We start from the raw sequence: 21,796 nt of genomic DNA on the forward strand, positions 1-21,796 counted from the left end.
GAAGGAGGGGGAGTGTGTGTGTGTCTGTGAAACTAACAGAGAGGGAGGGGGAGTGTGTGTGTGTCTGAGAAACTGACAGGGAGGGAGGGGGAGTGTGTGTGTGTCTGTGAAACTGACAGGGAAGGAGGGGGAGTGTGTGTGTGTCTGTGAAACTAACAGAGAGGGAGGGGGAGTGTGTGTGTGTCTGAGAAACTGACAGGGAAGGAGGGGGAGTGTGTGTGTGTCTGTGAAACTGACAGAGAGGGAGGGGGAGTGTGTGTGTGTCTGTGAAACTGACAGGGAGGGAGGGGGAGTGTGTGTGTGTCTGTGAAACTGACAGTGAGGGAGGGGGAGTGTGTGTGTCTGTGAAACTGACAGGGAGGGAGGGGGAGTGTGTGTGTGTCTGGGCAACTGATAGCGAGGGAAGGGGGAGTGTGTGTGTCTGTGAAACTGACAGGAGGGAGGGGGGAGTGTGTGTGTGTCTGTGAAACTGTCAGGGTGGGAGTGGGAGTGTGTGTGTCTGTGAAACTGACAGGGAGGGAGGGGAAGTGCGTGTGTCTGTGACACTGACAGGGAGGGAGGGGGGAGTGTGTGTGTCTGTGAAACTGACAGGGAGGGAGGGGGAGTGTGTGTGTGTCTGTGAAACTGACAGGGAGGGAGGGGGAGGGTGTGTGTGTCTGTGAAACTAACAGAGAGGGAGGGGGAGTGTGTGTGTGTCTGAGAAACTGACAGGGAAGGAGGGGGAGTGTGTGTGTGTCTGTGAAACTGACAGAGAGGGAGGGGGAGTGTGTGTGTGTCTGTGAAACTGACAGGGAAGGAGGGGGAGTGTGTGTGTGTCTGTGAAACTAACAGAGAGGGAGGGGGAGTGTGTGTGTGTCTGAGAAACTGACAGGGAAGGAGGGGGAGTGTGTGTGTGTCTGTGAAACTGACAGAGAGGGAGGGGGAGTGTGTGTGTGTCTGTGAAACTGACAGGGAGGGAGGGGGAGTGTGTGTGTGTGTGTGTCTGGGAAACTGACAGGGAGGGAGTGGGAGTGTGTGTGTGTGTGAAACTGACAGGGAAGGAGGGGGAGTGTGTGTGTGTCTGAGAAACTGACAGGGAGGGAGGGGGAGTGTGTGTGTGTCTGTGAAACTGACAGGGAAGGAGGGGGAGTGTGTGTGTGTCTCTGAAACTGACAGAGAGGGAGGGGGAGTGTGTGTGTGTCTGTGAAACTGACAGAGAGGGAGGGGGAGTGTGTGTGTGTCTGTGAAACTGACAGGGAAGGAGGGGGAGTGTGTGTGTGTCTGTGAAACTGACAGAGAGGGAGGGGGAGTGTGTGTGTGTCTGTGAAACTGACAGGGAAGGAGGGGGAGTGTGTGTGTGTCTGTGAAACTGACAGGGAGGGAGGGGGAGTGTGTGTGTGTCTGTGAAACTGACAGGGAAGGAGGGGGAGTGTGTGTGTGTCTGTGAAACTAACAGAGAGGGAGGGGGAGTGTGTGTGTGTCTGAGAAACTGACAGGGAGGGAGGGGGAGTGTGTGTGTGTCTGTGAAACTGACAGGGAAGGAGGGGGAGTGTGTGTGTGTCTCTGAAACTGACAGAGAGGGAGGGGGAGTGTGTGTGTGTCTGAGAAACTGACAGGGAAGGAGGGGGAGTGTGTGTGTGTCTGTGAAACTGACAGAGAGGGAGGGGGAGTGTGTGTGTATCTGTGAAACTGACAGGGAGGGAGGGGGAGTGTGTGTGTGTGTCTGGGAAACTGACAGGGAGGGAGTGGGAGTGTGTGTGTGTGTGTGAAACTGACAGGGAAGGAGGGGGAGTGTGTGTGTGTCTGAGAAACTGACAGGGAGGGAGGGGGAGTGTGTGTGTGTCTGTGAAACTGACAGGGAAGGAGGGGGAGTGTGTGTGTGTCTCTGAAACTGACAGAGAGGGAGGGGGAGTGTGTGTGTGTCTGAGAAACTGACAGGGAAGGAGGGGGAGTGTGTGTGTGCCTGTGAAACTGACAGAGAGGGAGGGGGAGTGTGTGTGTGTCTGTGAAACTGACAGGGAAGGAGGGGGAGTGTGTGTGTGTCTGTGAAACTGACAGAGAGGGAGGGGGAGTGTGTGTGTGTCTGAGAAACTGACAGGGAGGGAGGGGGAGTGTGTGTGTGTCTGTGAAACTGACAGGGAAGGAGGGGGAGTGTGTGTGTGTCTCTGAAACTGACAGAGAGGGAGGGGGAGTGTGTGTGTGTCTGAGAAACTGACAGGGAAGGAGGGGGAGTGTGTGTGTGTCTGTGAAACTGACAGAGAGGGAGGGGGAGTGTGTGTGTGTCTGTGAAACTGACAGGGAAGGAGGGGGAGTGTGTGTGTGTCTGTGAAACTGACAGGGAGGGAGGGGGAGTGTGTGTGTGTCTGTGAAACTGACAGGGAAGGAGGGGGAGTGTGTGTGTGTCTGTGAAACTGACAGGGAGGGAGGGGGAGTGTGTGTGTGTGTCTGGGAAACTGACAGGGAAGGAGGGGGAGTGTGTGTGTGTCTGTGAAACTGACAGGGAAGGAGGGGGAGTGTGTGTGCGTCTTTGAAACTGACAGGGAGGGAGGTGGAGTGTGTGTGTGTTTCTGTGAAACTCACAGTGAGGGAGGGGGAGTGTGTGTGTGTCTGTGAAACTGACAGGGAGGGAGGGGGAGTGTGTGTGTCTGTGAAACTGACAGGGAGGGAGGGGGAGTGTGTGTGTCTCTGTGAAACTGACAGGGAGGGAGGGGGAGTGTGTGTGTGTCTGGGAAACTGACAATGAGGGAGGGGGAGTGTGTGTGTGTGTCTGGGAAACTGACTGGGAGGGAGGGGGAGTGTGTGTGTTATTATTATTTTATTCATATCACTGTCAATAATGCACTTGTAGACAAACTAACCCTAACCTGTTACAATGGATGGACCTCCAATGTCAGCATGTGTAACCAGCTTGGATGCCGGCTGAAGGTCAACCCTGGTGAACTGTTAAAACTTTTTTTGCACATGCATTGCCTGGTGCGAAGGTGTTTGTGATGATGGATCCTTGCCACGTTTTATAGATAAAATATTAATAAGAGCTACCTAGAACCCTAGAACACTGACAGAAACAGTTTGTCACCTGGTCCTGCTCACTAATACAAAAAGATTTTTAAGGTTTTTAATCATTACCTACATTTCATGGTAAAGTGTTTCAACAGTCATCATATACTGTTTATTTGATTGATTGATCAATCACTTTCTTTTTGAGATGTCAGCAGCCACATCACCTGCAGGTCAGACCAGGTAATGCATCTGAAGCAGCTTTGGGCTTGGCCAGTACTTGGATGGGAGACCAACTAGGAAAGCTGGGCTACTGCTGGAAGAGGTGTTGGTGTGGCCAACAGGTTAGTCCACCCTGTGGTCAGTGTGGATCCCAGTGCCCCAGTGCAGTGACAAGGACACACACACACATACACACACACACACACATACACACACACACACACACATACACACACACACATACACACACACACAGTGCCCAGTTAGAGCACGCACGCATACACACACATACACACACATACACACACACACACACACACACACACAGTTAGGCCTGTCACGATAACAAATTTTGCTGGACGATAAATTGTCCAAGAAATTATCGCGATAAACGATAATATTGTCCATCTGAGACCATTTTCATCTAGAATAATGATAATGGCATAATAATGCACATACGCCTTTCAAAATTCAAAAACGTTTATTTTTAGACTATTTAACACTGAAAATGGAAAACATTTTAAATATCCACAATAACAATGAACAAAACAACCAAAAACAATAAAAGCAATGGACTCTCAGTCTCTGTTAACAAAAAATGCACTTGAATAAATACCAAAAACAATAAATAAAATGGATGTAAACAAAATTGCACTTCAAAAAATATTAAACAATAGGCTCAACCAAATTTTCAAAACCCATTCCCATCCCGTTCAGTCCCGTGGGATGTCATTCCCGTACTGTCCCATTCCTGTCAAATTTCAAAAAATCTTCTACCGCTCCCATGTTTTTCATATATTTCCGTTAGCGCTTGTTTTCCGCGACCAGAGTGGCAGATATTTTTGACTAGGGTCCTGGGAAAGTTGCACCAGCATCATACTGGTGCATGCCATGGCAGAATTTCAGAATAGAAAAATACGCAGGACGTTATTTAATGTGCGGTTAGACGCTGTTAGAGACAGTTAATTTATCTGTGACAAAGCTCTCCAGTGAGTGTCATGTCCCGATCGTCCGCTCTTTCCGTGTGCCACGCCCCCTCGTTAACCCTGTGTGGATTCCCCGTGTTTACCAGCTGTTCCTGATTGTTGTCAAACTTGTCATTAGTCCATTGTATTTAGTCCGTGTTTCCGTTTGTTTCTCCAGTCCTGTCATTGTATTGTAATTCTGCTTTACCGCTAGTGTGTGTTCCTTTTGCTCATTAAACCCCGCATTTCCCCGATCGATCCTATATGTCTCCTCGCCTCTGCTTCCCCGGTCAGCGTTGTGACAGTGAACCTACTTCCATGCTGCAATGTGAACATTTGCCATGTTCCTAAAAATTCTGTTTATTGCACAGTGTCTGACCACACAGACCTAGATCATACTGGACATATCAACTGGACATATTTTCCACTATTACAGATTGATGTCTTGCATATACTGATTTTATCGATTACTCAAGAACATACAATATAATTAATATCAATTGTTTTCACTGTAAAAATAATTCCCATGGTTGTTCATATTCTCATTCTTACTTAATATTTACTTTTTATTATACTACGGGACCGTTGAATGCTTGAATCTGATTGGCTGACGAACCTTCTGAGGTGTGCAATTATTTTCAGGGAAATGCACGGCGAACGTAGTTCCAGGCAGCTCTCTTGACCGCATTACAGTTCCATATCACTTCGCATAGTTAACTGTAATAACGGAAATTAGCATACAGTATCTATACAGCACACAGGACTAACAAAAACAACAACATGACAGACGATTTTCCGAAAGTAAATTTTAATATTTACGGTGAATATGAAACTTTCAACAACTGGGCTGCAGCAGTATTAGACAGTCCAGATGAAAAACAACATAAACGGAAGCGGACATCAAAGGCAGCCGGCAACGACAAAAGACATAAAACGATCAGCGAAGAACAGCTAGACAGTTAGCCTAGTGTAGCAACTTAAAGGCTACACATGACATTTCTCACTAGCGAGGTAATAACAGCGCTGCATCTTAAAGCAGACTTACAGTTTAGAGACGGTGCTTCAGAACACTGTTGAGGGACACACAGAGGTAGCCTAATTCATACAAGCTCTCTCTCTCTCTGTTAGTGTTTCTCTTTCTCTGTGTCTCTGTCTCTCTCGCTCTCTTTCTAATAACTTCATTATTAACTGCATTAGTCTGCTATCAACGGCTCAAGCCTCCATTGCCAGCTTTAAAATGACGTTTTGGAACTAGCAAAAGAGTCGTTGGATGAGATGCGGAAGAAATAATCCTACTCACAATAGCGATTTAAGTAGAAAAACCGGACGAATCCCTTGAAATATATCATCTGATCGATGTCTTGAGGTGTGGCAACCGTAGTATAAGCGGAATAATTGACTCCGGACCGTTGAATTATTAGAAAAATAATGCACACCCGAGGTGTAACGGAATAAGCGGAATAACCACCTCGGGTGTGCATTATTTTTCTAATAATTCAACGGTCCGGAGTCAATTATTCCTTACATAATATATATAACGAACCGAATCAGGCTTAATCAAGATAGGTGATCTATCACTTTAACGATCCCCAAAATTAACCTCCTGGACCGGACAAATACTAATTAACGAATGATTAAACATTATATGCGTCTCTTTTTGTATATGTTTTCTAAATAAGACCGCGTGCCCATACCCAACTGTAATAGCGATTAAAGCGATCTATTCTTTAGTATTTATGTTAAAGACATTTATTTTATTACTGTTGTGGGATTAATCTTTGGAAACACTTAAATTTAATAAGCACAAAAACATATGACATAAACACGACTGTATTTTGTGTTTTACGGCTTTTTTGGAGGACACCGACTCCGCTGTTGTGAGAATTACTGACTGTCTCGTTGTTCGAATTCGTGATTCCCCCCGCTCGCGTACCCCCTACAGCCTCTTGCGTACCCCAGGGGGTACGTGTACCCTAGTTTGGGAACCGCTGTCCTACGCTAAGGAACGAGAGTTGTCATTCAGTCGCGGATAACAAACAAGTATGCAAATGAAATTATCGCGGCCGGAAAAATTATCGAGGTCATTTTTTTTATCGTGCGATTAATCGATTTATCGACTATCGCGACAGGCCTACACACAGTGCCCAGTTACACTATGCATGCACACACACACACACTTACCCATATACTGTGCCCGGTTAAGGTTGTTATGCTAATTAGATTTTCCCCATAGTAATGAATGGAGAGTCCACACAAAGATATAATTACAAACCTGTGTGTGTGATCTATCTGGGTGCTATTTGTGTGTGTATGTGTATGTATGTATGAATGAATATATATATACACACACACACACACAGACACACACATATATATATATATATAGAGAGAGAGAGAGAGTACCATAATAGTACTTTATTCTTAAAGTAATTAATAATTATTTCATAAAAGAAATTTTAATAAAATAAATTAATAATTTTATTTACTTTAATCCACTGAACCAGGGCAGTAACACAATATAATTTAAAGTTTTTTGTTTCTGTTATGTCTCCAGTTAAATGATTATTATACACATTGATTTAGTGTCAATGTGTAAATTATGTTCAGCTGCAGCAGTAAAGTGAATTTAACTTAATCCACCAGACTGTGGTTTCATTATGTTACTCAGTTATGCTTTGGGTGACGCTGAAGCAGGACATTTATAGGACAGAACAGAAAGCCTTTATTGTCATTGTACAGGCAGGAAATACAGTAAATAGGCATAAACATATAAAATGTACATATACAGGGGAGGGGGAAAGGCCCCCCCACTCATCAGGATTACATTTAGTTACATTTTAATCAGAGAGAAAAACTATAAAATATTTTTCATGTTTATTCAGCTCCCTGAACACAGGCATTTATTTCTGTCAAACATACATTTCAGAGTAAAAAGGATTATAAAGGTTAAAAAGCAGAGATTTTACCTTTTTGCCATGAGAACCAGCAACACGTCACAGCGACACGGAGGAGTTAAAATAAACACAAAACCCTGGATAGAGGGGTTCAGTGAATGAGGACGTGAAGCTGTACAGGAGGGTCAGTTCATCATAGGAGACTCTGTAGAAGGACAGAGTACCAGCCGCCCAGTCCAGATACACTCCTACTCTGCGGGAGCCTGAGGTCTTTATGGGTATGACAGTCTGTTTATTATTGTGACAGACAGAGTAACTGACAGGAGAGCAGCACAGACTCCATGACTTGTCATTGAATCCAAGCCCACAGTCATCACTGTCTCCTTTCCTCCTGATTCCGTTATAAGTCACTGCTATTTCAGCTCCATATCCTACACTCTAAAAAGAAAATTTGTGCTGTAGTTGAGGTAAAGCAATATTTTAAATGATTATTATTCAGCTTTCTGCTTAAGTCACGGTTATATGTGTTTTGGGTTTCCCTCAACTTGAAATTACAACCTGTTCTCTTAACTTGATATTCTCATTTAAACGAAAGAGCTCTAATTAAGTTCCACTTATTGTGCGTCGTGCATCTGACGTCATGACGTCAAAGTCTTCCAGAATATTCCTGCTGCGCGGTTAAGACGCCATTACCTCGTTAAGGTGACTTCCAAAGAAAAGTAAGTATATAATACTGTTTTTAAATTGTATTGTGTGGTAAAATAATGTAACCTGCTACATATTTATTAGTTCTCCTATGTTGGTGAGATTTTGTTGTTGAAGTAGTAAACTGAATCAGACCAGGTATCGTATCTTCTTTGGAAAATAGCTAGTTCTAACGGGAGAATTTTGCCGTATTCCTCTCGTTTTTGATATATCTGTTTTGTTGCGGCTGTCTATTTAATGTACTTGACACGTTTATAACGTTTTTCTTAGTAGCAGTAAAAGTTTAGTGAAACTTCTACTGCGCGTGTGTGTGTGTGTGTGCGTGCGTGCGTGCACGTGCTCTCGGCATGCGCAGCCATAACTTAAATTTGGAACGTTTTTGCTACCGCGATTTTGAGGACGGCTGTACGTTAGTTACAATTTTGAACGGCAATTATTAGCACAATGTATTCTGTTCTCGGGAACGTGTACAAATGCAGCAGTGAACGGTGTTCTGTGGAAATGTACTTATATCAGCAGGTGGTCGGTGTTTATGCATATAGCTATTAAAATGGTAAGCATTAACTAACTATTTCTAAGCATTACATCTCTTGGGAGTACAGTAGTTCATACACTGTTGTGTGCTTTTGTATCTTTGCTGCTGTTACTACTGCATGCTGGCAAGATCTTGTCAGTCTGTAAACACCTGTCAAACGGGATAACCAGCCATATGCACTACTGCTTATAATGTCACAATTAAAGTGTAATGCAGTGTAGAAACTGTCACTAATTATTTCACCTAACATTATTTCACTTCTTCATGTTTTTCCACGAACTGGTGGTGATCAGCCCTTGACACACTACTTAGGTAAGTTTACAATGAGAGAGTAGTTGCAGTCAAAATGGCTTCTACATTTGCCTACCGACGACAGGAGGTGGTCAACCAAGAACCCGCCATAAAGGACTTCAAGAACAGATGGCCTGCATTGTTCTGTCCAAAAGAGGTAATGGGAAATTCAGTGACCCAAAGTATATCTTGTTTTTTGGTGGTGGTGTTTTTTTTTTTTTTTTTTACATTTACTTTGTCATAATTTGTATAAAATTGTTCTTACTAACAGTTATACACACATTTGTCATACTTTAGGGGGCATGTTACTGTACAGTGAGATTGTGTGTAGACTAAGATAATCATTTGCACCTTTTTGGACTGCCCTTTTTTGTTTCAGATTAATGCAGAGTTCCAGAGGCTCATGGCAGTCCCTCTTGAAGAAAAATTCATGGCCCAGTTAGACCTGCACTTAAGTCAGCTCATCAGAGTCGTCCGTTCTAAAGGAGGAGCAACCCGGCAAAAGACTGCTCACATTATTGAAACTTTGGACCAGGTAAACATGCTTAGCACTAAGGGCCTGTGATTGTTTATTTCCTAACTAGATGTGTTGTCAGGTATTTACTTTATAAAACGCATACCTTTACATAAAACTAATACTAATGTTACTTTATCGGTTATCACTAGCAAATGTTAACTCCTTCTCTTATTTGACCTATGGTAAATATTGTCAATTTAAAAAAGAAAAACACAAATGTTTCATTGAAAAAGTTTTCCTAAATATAAATTTTGTCCCTATATGGAAAACTTATAAAGATTGTCATTTCAGACAGAGGACATTCATCTTCGGAGGGAATCAGTTCTGAAAGCACTCATCATCTTTCTGGGGGAAGATCCAGATGATCTGATCAAGGAATATCTTGTAAGTTTCAAGTAATTTGTATGTCTTCACATCTTAATAAAAGGGACACACAAATATTCTAGATTACTATCTAGAGTCTAGTCTAGTTTGTAATAGAGGTGTAAAGGATCACAAAATTCATGGTTCAGATTGCATCACAGATTTTAACTTACAGATCAAATACTTTTTTGGAACAGCCTACCCCCAATAAAATGTTAATAGAAAATTCTCTGTGGGGAGCAGCTGAGGTCACACAGACACAGATGAGAGGCTCTAATATCGGAACTGTATTTTCACATCTGCTAATCTCACTTACTAGTCTTTTCAAGAACTAATAAACTGCTCTATCATAATAACATTATATTAAATGATGTTGGATTTTTATTACACTGCTCCATCTGCCATTACTGTCATCGTCAACTGCTTTGTGCATTGTTCACATGAGCGGACAACTACTTTGCATCTTTACACAGCAGTTTTGTGTGAATATGTAGGGAATAAGTAGATCTGCTCTAAAAAAAGCAACTGTAGCAGTAAAACTGTTTGTCACAATATTGTTAAAATCCGGAAGTCATATGTAGTTCATGTGTCAAACCATCGAGGGTGATCAAAACAGATTGCACCTCAGCTGCAGTCCCTTACAGCACTAGCTTGATCCCTTTTAGGTATAATAAAGTAAAAATGTTACCTAATGTTTAACACAGTGTTGCGCTCTGTAATGTTACTATTACATTGTGCCTGTTCAAAAATCTTGCCAAAATAAACTGTTCAGTAATTGTGGTTTATATGTATATGATAATGATTTTTTTTTTCTTGCTGTAATCGAGCAGCCCTAATACACAGTTCATAAACTGTGCTCTTAGATTTTTGTATTGTCTTTAAGATGAAATCAGTAAGTTTTCACATTAACAATGGAATGATTAAATTATTGTTCCATAAAGCATGAATATTTACTTTGTAACCTGATGTCTCTGATCTTTTGTGTACTGTACTGTAGGACTCGACTGCAGATAATGCACAGATAGACCTGGAGCAGCTCACCATGGGAGTGTTTGTGATATGAAAGCAAGGGGAAGGACCACAGGAGCCACCTGAAAACATAGGCATCGTCATTGAGGGAGTGGAGGTCTTGAATGAACTTAATTCAGTTGCTTCTGCTTGTGCACTGCTTCTGGGTTTGATATATGAACTCAATCTGGCTTATCCAAAATGTCTCCATTTCACTTTTGAAGTGCTTCAGAAAATTATCATGGAGCTTGACAAGCACAAGATGTCCCCCAAAGTTCAAAACCTCTTTTGCAGGCTTAAAAGCTCAGAGTGATGACACTCTGCAAATGCATTGCTCCTCTGGACCAAACTTTTTTTTTTTTCTTTTTTTTTTTCCAATTCGAAATTTCTTTTGGGGAACTAAATGAAAACAATGTTATTAAAAGAAGAGTATTTAAATGTAAAATGGAGTCTGTTGTTGGGCTGTTGGACGTTCTTTGTTGTTTGTTGAGCTGGCCTCAAACCACAATTTAAAATACAAACAAGGTTTGAAATGCACAAGGTTTTCTTAAGACATGTTTTATTGTATTTGTATGGAACTTCTTTTTTTTAGTTCAGTTTTATATTAATGTTCAAAGAGTTAAGCGTACACAGATTCTTTAGATCAGTTGTTAAAGCTCAAACTAAAGATCCACTGTGGTTTATGTGGAATGTGGAAAAACTTCAGGTAGGGAAGGACATACTTTTACAGTATATAAATGGTCATTTTCAGTTTTCTCCTAATCACCTTTTGTATCTAGGTTGTGGCAAACACTTTTTGTTGATTTTTTTTTTTTTTTTTTCTTCAGTACTACAGCTGTCCATTTAACAGCAATATAATTGTTTTTAAGATTTAGACATTTAACAGACCAAAAGTGTTTTTAGTTTTTCCTCTCCTGGTGAATGTTCCCTTACGCTGCACAGTATTCACTGCCTGTTGGTTTAAAAATGTGTTAAAGGAACAAATTTGACTTACTGCCAAGTTCTGCATATGTTATTTGGACAATAGTGTGAGCTGTATGTTGTGAAACAGTTAAGCATAGCTTATTGATTTCAGAGAAGTCCTTCCTTGACACCAATCAATAGTTAGTTTTCAAATAGTACTCAATTTGTTTTAGTGAAAGATAAAAATGTTTACAATTGTTTGCCTGTAGTGCATGATTTCAAACACTGGTATGTAAGTACAATTTCTATAATAAAGTGTATAATGTAACTTTAAAAAGTGAATTTTTGAATTTAATTTAGTTTTAAGAAAAAATAATATCTGACATTAGGGTAACTGTAAAAATTACTTTTCCTAAAGGAAAATTACTATGTTGGAAATGAGTGATATAGTACTTTGGAGTAAAGCTAATAATTAAGTTAGATTTTTTGGAAAGTTTAAGTTGATTTGACTTAAAATCAAGTTAAAATAATGCACACTTCTAAATGAATGACACTTAAAATATTAAAGTACGTTGAAGTTAAATCTGTTGAGTTGGTCTGACTTGTTAACTTAATTTAAACAAACTTAATTTAATCATGTGTTACCAGTTGACATAATATAATTAAGTTGATCCAACAATTCTCTTTTTACAGTGTACTCTGCGGGAGCCTGAGGGCTCTATGGGTATGACAGTCTGTTTATTATTGTGACAGACAGAGTAACTGTCAGGAGAGCAGCTCAGCATCCATGACTTGTCATTGTCTCCAAGCTGACAGTCAACACTGCCTCCTTTCCTCCTGATTCCTTTATAAGTCACTCCTATCCAGGCTCCATCTCCACTCCACACAGCCTCCCAGTAACAGCGACCAGTCAGACTCTCTCTGCACAGAACTTGGACCAACCAGTCAAATCTCTCTGGATGATCAGGATATGGCTTCTCTGCCCCACATGTCACCTTCCTGTTCCCCTCTGACAGAGACAGGAGGCTGTATGCTGTGTTGGGGTCCAGCGTCAGCTGGCAGGAGTCTGTAGGCAAGAGGAAGAATTATTATTATTAATACCATCAGGCAGCCTGTACTTTATGTTTCTGTACAATATAAAAACAGCACAGCTTCCCTTAAGGAAGCCGGAACTGAAGTTTATGAAATAGCTCAGGAAATATCGGACGGCGCGCGACGCCGGTGGGAAATGCTGCGCGAGCTAAACTAACAGCTTAATTACGGGTAAATAAAATTACAAAGCAGCGACATTCATCAGACATATTCATCACAAGCATATTTACCACAAGACAGCATCAGAGATTAATACTAAAAGTGAGCGTCTTTAAAATATAACCTTCCTTCGAACCGCAAGCCTCTTCACAGCAGCGCTACCCGCAGACTGAGCAGAGTCCGGCATCAGCGCCGGTTTAGAAGAGAGAAAGATAAGGAGCACGAACTGATTACATCTGGCTGCAGACTCCGCCAGGAGGGTCTCTACTGTGGGCTGGAAACTCCACTCCTGCCCGGACACGACGCTACTGAAGAGAACTCAGCAGGCTGGATTATTAAAGTTAGTTCACGATGTTGCACTGACGCCACTCCACGCTATTGTGGAAGTCATGTGATTCGGCGCCCCCTAGTGGTGGTACATCCTACGTTATACAGAGTGATGCGATATAATCCCAGTGGAGATAATAATAATAATATCCTATCCTATATTATTATTGTACATTATTATGATTTATTATTAGTAATAATAATACTTTTCTATGGTATAATTATATATAAGATGTTGCGATAATGTTTAACATTATACTGACACATATGTATATATACATATATTATACAAATTATTATAGTAATGCTATAATAATTATTGACAATAAAAATGATAACTCTATCCTATACTTTGGCTCTGTTTCTGAACTTTGCATAGCGTCATGTCCGGCCCAGGAGTGGAGATCATGTGATTTCTGGTCCCACAGTGGAGATCCTCCTAGCGGAGACGCCCAGTGTTCTGCAGTCAGACCATTCTCCCGGTTTGGGGGAGACTACGGGTGCCATCTAGGAAAATACTAATGAATCTCAATAAGATAAAAGTAAACTCACCACATGTGCATGAAGAACAAATGCAAAGGATTTCTTTGTGAAATCAAAGACGCAGAACTGTATCAGAACATATTTTAACCCTGTTACACTCCCACACACAGACGACAAGCATCTATAAAGTATTTGTTTGTACAAAAAAAAGATTAATGAATTAATAGTATTTTTGGTGATGCCTGTTCTGTCTGTGGGCAGCACAGTGGTGCAGTGGTTAGTGCTGCTGCCTCACGGCAAGAAGGTCCTGGGTTTGGTCTCGAGTCCTTTCTGTGTGGAGTTCACACGCTCTGTGTTTGTGTGGGATTCTGCAGGGGGCTCTGGTTTCCACCCACAGTCCAAAAACGTGCAGGCCAGGCTGATTGGTGTGTGTGTCTGTGCCCAGGGTTGGTTCCCGCCTGCGCCCCTTGTTCCTGGGATAGGCTCCAGTGCCCCCTCTGACCCCAGTTGGGATTAAGTGGTTACGGTGATGGATGTTTTGTCTGTTTTGTTCTTTCCCTTTGGATTCTGTCTAAACTGTCACACACAGAGAAACTCACCTAAATAAAAACATGGAAATCCATCTACATACTGTCATGCCCCGCTCCGTCCGATCCTAATGTGTGCCACGCCCCCTCATTAACCTCATGTGGAATCCCAGTGTTTTACAGCTGTTTCGGATTGTTGTCATTAGTTCAGTGTATTTAGTCCGCGTTCCCGTTTGTATCCCCAGTCCGGTCATTGATGTTGTTTTTGCGTGCTCTGTGTTTTGGCATTAAACTCCGTATTCCCCGATCCCTGGCTTCCGTTCGCCTGCTTCCCCGCTCCGTGCTACACACGCCGTGACACATACAGTGCAAAAAGCCACACTCATCATAACAATTGCATGAATACAATCATAAAATGGTATTAATGGCATTATTAATAAGAACATGCAGACACACTTACATTTCTGTATGCCTGGTCTGGTCCTGCACTCTCCACCGTGGTCCACACTATAGGAAAAGCAGAATTTAGAATTTTAGAATTAGAATTTAATGATCAGTGATTATTGTTGACACACCACAGCACACAGTGCACAACAACAAAATATGTCCTCTGCATTTAACCCATATGTGACATCGTGACATAGCAGGGGGCAGCTAATTCAGCACCCAGGGAGCAGTGCTTGGGGGCGGTACCTTGCTCAGGGTACCTCAGTAGTGCCTTGCTGGTCAGGGATTCCATCCAGCAATCTTTCAATTACAAGTGCGCTTCCCTAACCATTAAGCCATAACATAGTACTGCTGTATCCATTTATTTATTGGTGCCTCTTCTTCACAGACATGCATAAGTATCTGTAGCGTGTCAGACACACATTCTGTACTCACTTCAGCTTCTCCAGGTTACAGCTGGGATCCTCCAGTCCAGCAGAGAGCAGCTTCACTCCTGAATCCTGCAGGTCATTGTCACTCAGGTCCAGCTCTCTCAGGGGTGAGGAGTTTGATCTGAGAGCTGAAGCCAGCACCTCACAGCATTTCTCTGTGAGATTACAGCTGTTCAGCCTGCAAAAGAAGCCGTGTTATTATACCCACACAGAGACCAGTATAAATCCTACACATCAGTGATCAGAGTGATACAAAATATCCAATCAAACTTTTTTTCAGCATAATAAAAGGCACAGATTATAGTTCAAAGAGAATTAGTGGATAAACACAACACAAAATTAAATCACCAGTTAGAAAAGTGATTAAATATGGTACATTTTTAATGTTGGCCAATCCTCTGATGCTCATCATGTTCCCTGTCATGAAGAATACATTGAACATTTTCATTTCAAAGCACAAATATCCTGAAAGGTTTTGTGTGCAGAATCTTCCAGAGCCAGTTTTAATGAGGGCATGAGTGTGAATATGCTCTAAAATCCATTCACACAGATTAATTAAAATATATCAGTTATCTTGTTTCAATGTCCTTGAAACTCTGTAACCAACTGCAAACCAATTTTTAATGCACTGCTGTTTAATGATCTTAAAGGGCCAGTTACCCTGAGACTCCTTAATATCTGCATAAGTATTTTCATAAAGCTCTGAGCAGCGCTGGGGCTCAGTGATCAGCACTACAGCCGACCGTCTAAGGCTTCGAGTTCAGTTCCTGCCTGAGATATATGTATGTATGTGTGTGTGTGTGTTTATGTGGGATTTGAATGATGTCCAGAGGAGTTTATGCTTTTTAAATGACACCTGAATTCCTGATCCTGTGAGTGAAATCCTAAATTGCTTTACCTGGGAACTTATAAAATCACCAAAACCCTAACTGTTGGACTACCAATCCTATCAGATATGCTTTTAAAAGGAACATTCATTTAAAAGAAATATTTATGAACAGTGATACTTCATTTATCCCCATGGGGAAATTGTCTTTTCACCCATCCCATTCTGCTCCATGAGACACATAGACACACACAGGTGAGAGGAAGTCTGGGGTCACAGCGCAGGGTCGACCAGCATCCAGTGCCCCTGCAGTGATTGGCATTAAGGGATTGGCTCAAGGGCCCAGTGATGACATCACTCTGCCGGCCAGGAGATCTGAACCAGCGGCCTTCCACTCATGGGCACAGAGTCCGAACATTCTGTGATATTCTGGCTCTTGGCTGTTTGTCACACAAAGGACGGTCATCGAAAACCTGTCACTACATCACTAACATGACTAACAGTCAATATAAAATCTGGCTTCCAGAATGTCATGGAGAAAAAAAATCCAGCCTCGTGATTAATCCACAGGGGAAATAAATGTTACATTTTCATTATATACTTTAAACAATGTTAATATATAACTGCAGTTGTTGTTATTGGTGGGAAGTACACATCGTTTCTTTGTACATGTACTGTGACAATAAAGATACAGTGGTACCTCGGTTCTCGAACTTAATCCGTTCCGGACTCCGGATCGAATCCTAAAAAGTTCTGATCGAATTTTTCCCATAAGAAATAATGGAAAACCAATTAATTGGTTCCCGGCCCCCCAAAATTACACCTAAATATGTTTTTATTTTAGGCATTCAAACACAAAATGAACAGGATAAAACAAGAAGAGTACTTTTTTTTCTTAATGGCTTCCAAAAGGGGTGGCATGGTGATGTAGTGGTTAGCACTGTTGCCTCACACCTCTGGGACCTGGGTTCGAGTCTCCGCTTGGGTCACGTGTGTGGAGTTTGCATGTTCTCCACGTGTCGTCGTGGGTTTTCCTCCAAGTACTAAGGTTTCCCCCCACAGTCCAAAGATATGTGCATGTGTGAGTGACTGGTGTGTGTGTGCCCTGCGATGGGCTGGCCACCCATCCAGGGTTGTTCCCTGCCTCGTGCCCATTGCTTCCAGGATAGGCTCCAGACCCCCCATGACCCAGTAGGATAAGCGGGTTGGACAATGGATGGATGGCTTCCAAAACAATAAAAATCTTATCTCAACATTACCCCTGTCCTGCCCCTATCGTCCGCTCCTTCCGTGTGCCACGCCCCCTCGTTAACCTCGTGTGGGATCCCCATGTGATCAGCTGTTTCTGGTTGTTGTCATTAGTCCTCCGTATTAAGTCCGCGTTTCAGTTTGTTTCCCCAGTCCGGTCATTGGGGCGTTCGACTTGCTTACAGCGCTGGCTTAAAACAACACATTCTGATCCTGACGTAATGCATTACAGTTAGATGCATTGCAACATCTCACCCGGCTGCACAAACTGGAACCGCCTCCGTGACGACACACCTTTGCCCTTATTGGCTGAAGAGTTTAGTTACACGCATGATGTTTGTATCCCAGGCAGTTCTGATGCGTAATCTGCTATTTCTCCCGAATATCACGTAAAGCAGTGAGAACTGGTTTTCAGTTAATTTACCTGGTAAAACAAAGTTTAAATAAATGATATAAATGCTCTAATAGTACACGTAAGTGTAGGAATTAATAGCTCAAATAAATTTTAATATTCTCCACCAATATGTTTGAATTAATTAAAGTTTAATTAATTATTATTTAATGCTGATTATTAACCGATTGTTATGCCGAATGGTCGGCTCCTCCAAACTCAATTGAAGTATCCCCGTAAGTCTGTTAATGTGAGACTTAAACGGGATTGATTAATTACCAGTATCGCTTAGTAACCTGGGTTAGAAGGCTCGTCCAGCGAGCTGCATCACCAGGTAATGTACACGATTGGTAGCGAAGCTCCCCTCACGGCCAATGAGAGAGAGTCTCGCGATGTTTCAGGCGAGTTTGAGGTTCAGAGCGTGTAGCAAGATCGCACAGAGGCAGGAACTTAGTGTGAGTACTAAAAAAAAAAAAAAAAAAAAAAAAAAAAAAACACACTTAGTGTGAGTACTCAATGACGGAGGCTGAAGTTGTGTAAAAGACATGCATTTATTCCTAACTAACACTACAACTAACATAAGACAGACATTACACCTAACACAAACAACAAACACGAAATAACGGAATAAAACAAACGATGTAATTATGAAAATGCAATGACCGGATTTAAATGAGTAACCTTAAATGGGAAATACTGTTCTGCAAAGCAAGCATAGTTTGTGGAAACACGACCCTAAAGTCTTATAGCAGGTTAAACAGAACAGCTTAAGTTGTTAGAATGAAAGGAAGTTGGTTTACTTGGTTGAAGAGTTGGGGGGGGGGGTCTTGGCAGTTGATGGCAGAGCTGCTGAGCTGATGGCACTCAGGAAGGCGTGGCGTTTGGAGCAGTGGAGCGGAGTCCCTTTAGATTCTCTCTCCTGGTGAAGCTTTGTCTTGGGTGCTGTTCTCTGTTCAGCTGGGCCTTCACCGGAGGGCTTCTTGTGGGCTTCTCTCCTCCCGGGCTGATGTTCTCCTTCGGGCTGGCGGTTATTCTCTGCGCTGGCTGGCGGTTGTTCTGCTCGCCTTTGTTCTGAGGTGCCAGGATTTTATGCTGTAAAGTTCATGAATAGGGATGACCAGGAATTCGACTCCTGGCCCAATGGCTGGCCATCCATTTGGCGGGCTTTCGGAAGGGGGTCTGTATCAGTCCTTTTGAGATTTATGGCCCGCCTGATTCTACCTTTACTGATGATTTTCATTAAGCTGTTATAACTTTTGATACATCCACTTTTATGGTAATCACTGACCAGATTCGGAATCAGGGGTGATTAACAATCAGTTTGATACCAAACATGCCATACCAGCTTCACAGGTACATACCTCATACCATCTGCATTAATTGATTAAACAATTAATTATTTTATCTATGTGACTCATTCACATCAGTATGGGATACAGGTGTTTTGGGTTGCACCTCAACAGATGTTACACTTTGTGTAGATATTACATAAAATATTCATATTACAAACAGCACATCTTATCCATAGATAGGCGTGGCCGTTAGTTTGTGGTAATATCAATATAAGTTGCACATCTGGAAACAACATATTTTGTTTGGTGTGGCTTATGCCAATTCATCTTCTCCAGAATGGATAAAATACACCTTAATTCAGTTCTTTTAACATACAGTAGCATGGTAGAAACAAAGAAACTTGGTAACCGTCCACCAAGATCAGATAAGGACCACAAAGGAATGTTGAAAGAGAAGGGGGGTTTTTTAACAAAGCAGACTCTCTAAAAGTTAGGACACATTGATTACACTCACTTTCCAGATTCTTCTGGTATACCATGAGAACATACATACAATGGTAGCTATACCTATCTATTTATTTAAATTTATATGTGTTCAAGTGCAAAGGGGTGAAATAGGTGATACTCCGTGAACATGGTTATAAGGGTGGCACACAAAACACTAAGATTGTCTAAGGACACATACAAACATAACGTATCTGTATATTGAGACTAGTAGTCGTGAGTAAATCAATATACAGGGTATACAAAAGCCAAACTTAACTGAAATTTCCTTTAGGGTGTTCGTCTGTTGGGTGAGTGAGATGTAAGGCAGAGTGTATGTGGAGGGGGTTGTGTGCGAAGTCGAGGGACCCCTGTCCGTGAAGTCCACTCTGCTTGTCTGTAGGTCCCTAAATCTTTCGGCAATAAAAGTTGGAGTGCTAGCCTCCCTGGTTATCTGTGTGTGTGTGTTTGTGTGTGTAACCCCCCTTTGGTGCCTCTCGTACCAGGCTCGGCCTTGTCTCAGGCCACCTGGAATTTAGGCCCTGTGATATGTGCATGTGTGATCCTACATAAGAACATAAGAACATAAGAACTATACAAACGAGAGGAGGCCATTCGGCCCATCGAGCTCGCTTGGGGAGAACTTAACTAATAGCTCAGAGTTGTTAAAATCTTATCTAGCTCTGATTTAAAGGAACCCAAGGATTCAGCTTGCACTACGTTATCAGGAAGACTATTCCATACTCTGACTACACGCTGTGTAAAGAAGTGCTTCCTTAAATCCAGTTTGAAATGTTCTCCCGCTAATTTCCACCTATGGCCACGAGTTCTTGTATTTGAACTAATGCTGAAGTAACTATTCGGTTGAACAGCATCCAAACCTGTTAGAATCTTATAGACCTGGATCATGTCCCCCCTCAGTCTCCTTTGCTTGAGGCTGAACAGATTTAGCTCAAATAACCTTTCCTCGTATGACATTCCTCTAAGACCAGGAATCATTCTTGTGGCCCTACGCTGCACCTTTTCTAAGGCCGCTATGTCCTTTTTAAGATATGGTGACCAAACCTGTACACAATATTCTAGGTGAGGTCTCACCAAGGAATTGTATAATCTTAGCATTACCTCCCTTGACTTAAACTCCACACACCTGGAGATATACCCCAACATCCTATTGGCCTTTTTTATTGCTTCCCCACACTGGCGAGAATGAGACATGGAAGCATCAACATACACACCAAGGTCTTTCTCATAATCAGCTACCTTTATTTCAGTAGGTCCCATAAAATACCTGTACTTTATATTTCTGCTCCCTACATGGAGTACCTTACATTTGTCTATGTTAAATTTCATCTGCCAGGTGTCAGCCCAGTCACTAATTAAATTAAGATCCCGCTGTAGCTGCTGAGCCGCTAGTTCAGTATCTGCTACACCACCCACCTTGGTGTCATCTGCAAATTTCACCAGTTTACTGTATATATTGGTGTCTATATCATTTATGTAAATTAGGAACATGGAGCTTATAAGTACATAAGTAAGTGGTTTAATTATTGTTAGTTACTGTAATGTTGCACTGCTTTATTTGGTCAATCGTCCAGTCCGTGAAGAAGGCATTCAAGTAAGAATTGCATTGTAGTATGACTCATTTCCTGATGCGTACAATTTATATTTTGACTTCTGATATTCAGATCGAGTTCTAGGTCAAACTGGTTTGTTCGACTTTCAAGAAATTCGCGTTCTAGTGAGTTCGAGAACCGAGGTACCACTGTATTCTGTTGTGTTCTCTCCTCAGCCAGGAGCAGCTAAGGCCAGCAGAGGGCGACAGTGAGCAGCCAGAGACAGCAATCATACAGAAGCTCCCAGCTCTGGGCTCTATCACATGAACACACCTGCTGAAAATAACACTCACATACCACTTATACACCCTGTGGATAAAGAGCCCTCACTGTTTCTATAGCAGGTTAGGATGCTGTGCTTGTGATCAGAAGGCAGACTGGATGGGAACGGAAACGTCACTTTTTTGTTTGTTACTACATCACTACCTTCAGTCATTATAAAGTCTGTGGTCCAGATCAGCTACTGCTATAGAAACAGCTGAAGTCAAGATTATCAAAATAATAATATTCATCAGACATTTCAAACAATATTCATGTTTACTGCCAGACCAGACATGATTTCCCATCCCCACGTCACTTACAGAGCCGTCCTGGAGTTCTTGACCACAGGCAGCAGCCTCCAGTGCTCTTTATCTGATCTGAAGAATTTCTTCAGATCAAATACATCCAGCTCCTCATCTGACATCAGCATCACAAAGGCCAGAGCAGAGTACTGTGCAGGTGAGAGGTCTTCTGCTGAAAGGCTTCCTGAATTCAGGTATCTTTGTACTTCCTCTACTAGAGAATTGTCACCCAGCTCATTCAGACAGTGGAATAGGTTGATGGTCCTTTCTGTATTTTCTCCCTGATGTATTTGGCTGTTGTCTGTCCCAGTAGTCTTTTTAAGGATGCTTTAAAAGTGGAATGTGAGCTGATTCTTGTCTGTCCCAGTAGCTTTTGTAACAGAGTCTTACTGGAGTCTGTTGAGAGGCCAAGGAGGAAGCGGAGGTAGAGGTCCAAGTGTCCATTCTTGCTCTTTAATGCCTGATCCACTGCAGCCTTCAGCAGGTTAGCTGATGAGTTTGAGAGAAACACATATAAAGCAGCGAGATACTCCTG

General features: G+C 42.2%; 2 protein-coding genes across 2 annotated transcripts in view; both read right to left on the minus strand.

Annotated features, from left to right (window-relative positions):
* The window catches only part of LOC140588728 (uncharacterized), a 462,332-nt gene that overhangs the window by 85,205 nt on the left and 355,331 nt on the right, over positions 1-21,796 (minus strand). The gene's annotated exons all lie outside the window — the stretch shown is intronic.
* On the minus strand, positions 11,395-21,389 carry LOC140588739 (stonustoxin subunit beta-like). The gene is made up of 4 exons (XM_072710694.1): positions 21,280-21,389; positions 14,850-15,023; positions 14,428-14,474; positions 11,395-12,445 (listed from the first exon to the last, which is right to left on the minus strand). The coding sequence occupies exons 1-4, from the start codon at positions 21,387-21,389 to the stop codon at positions 12,042-12,044; spliced, it is 735 nt and encodes a 244-aa protein (XP_072566795.1). The 3' UTR covers positions 11,395-12,041.

This window comes from Paramormyrops kingsleyae, chromosome 4 (assembly GCF_048594095.1).
Source record: "Paramormyrops kingsleyae isolate MSU_618 chromosome 4, PKINGS_0.4, whole genome shotgun sequence".
Taxonomy (NCBI): Eukaryota; Metazoa; Chordata; class Actinopteri; order Osteoglossiformes; family Mormyridae; genus Paramormyrops; species Paramormyrops kingsleyae.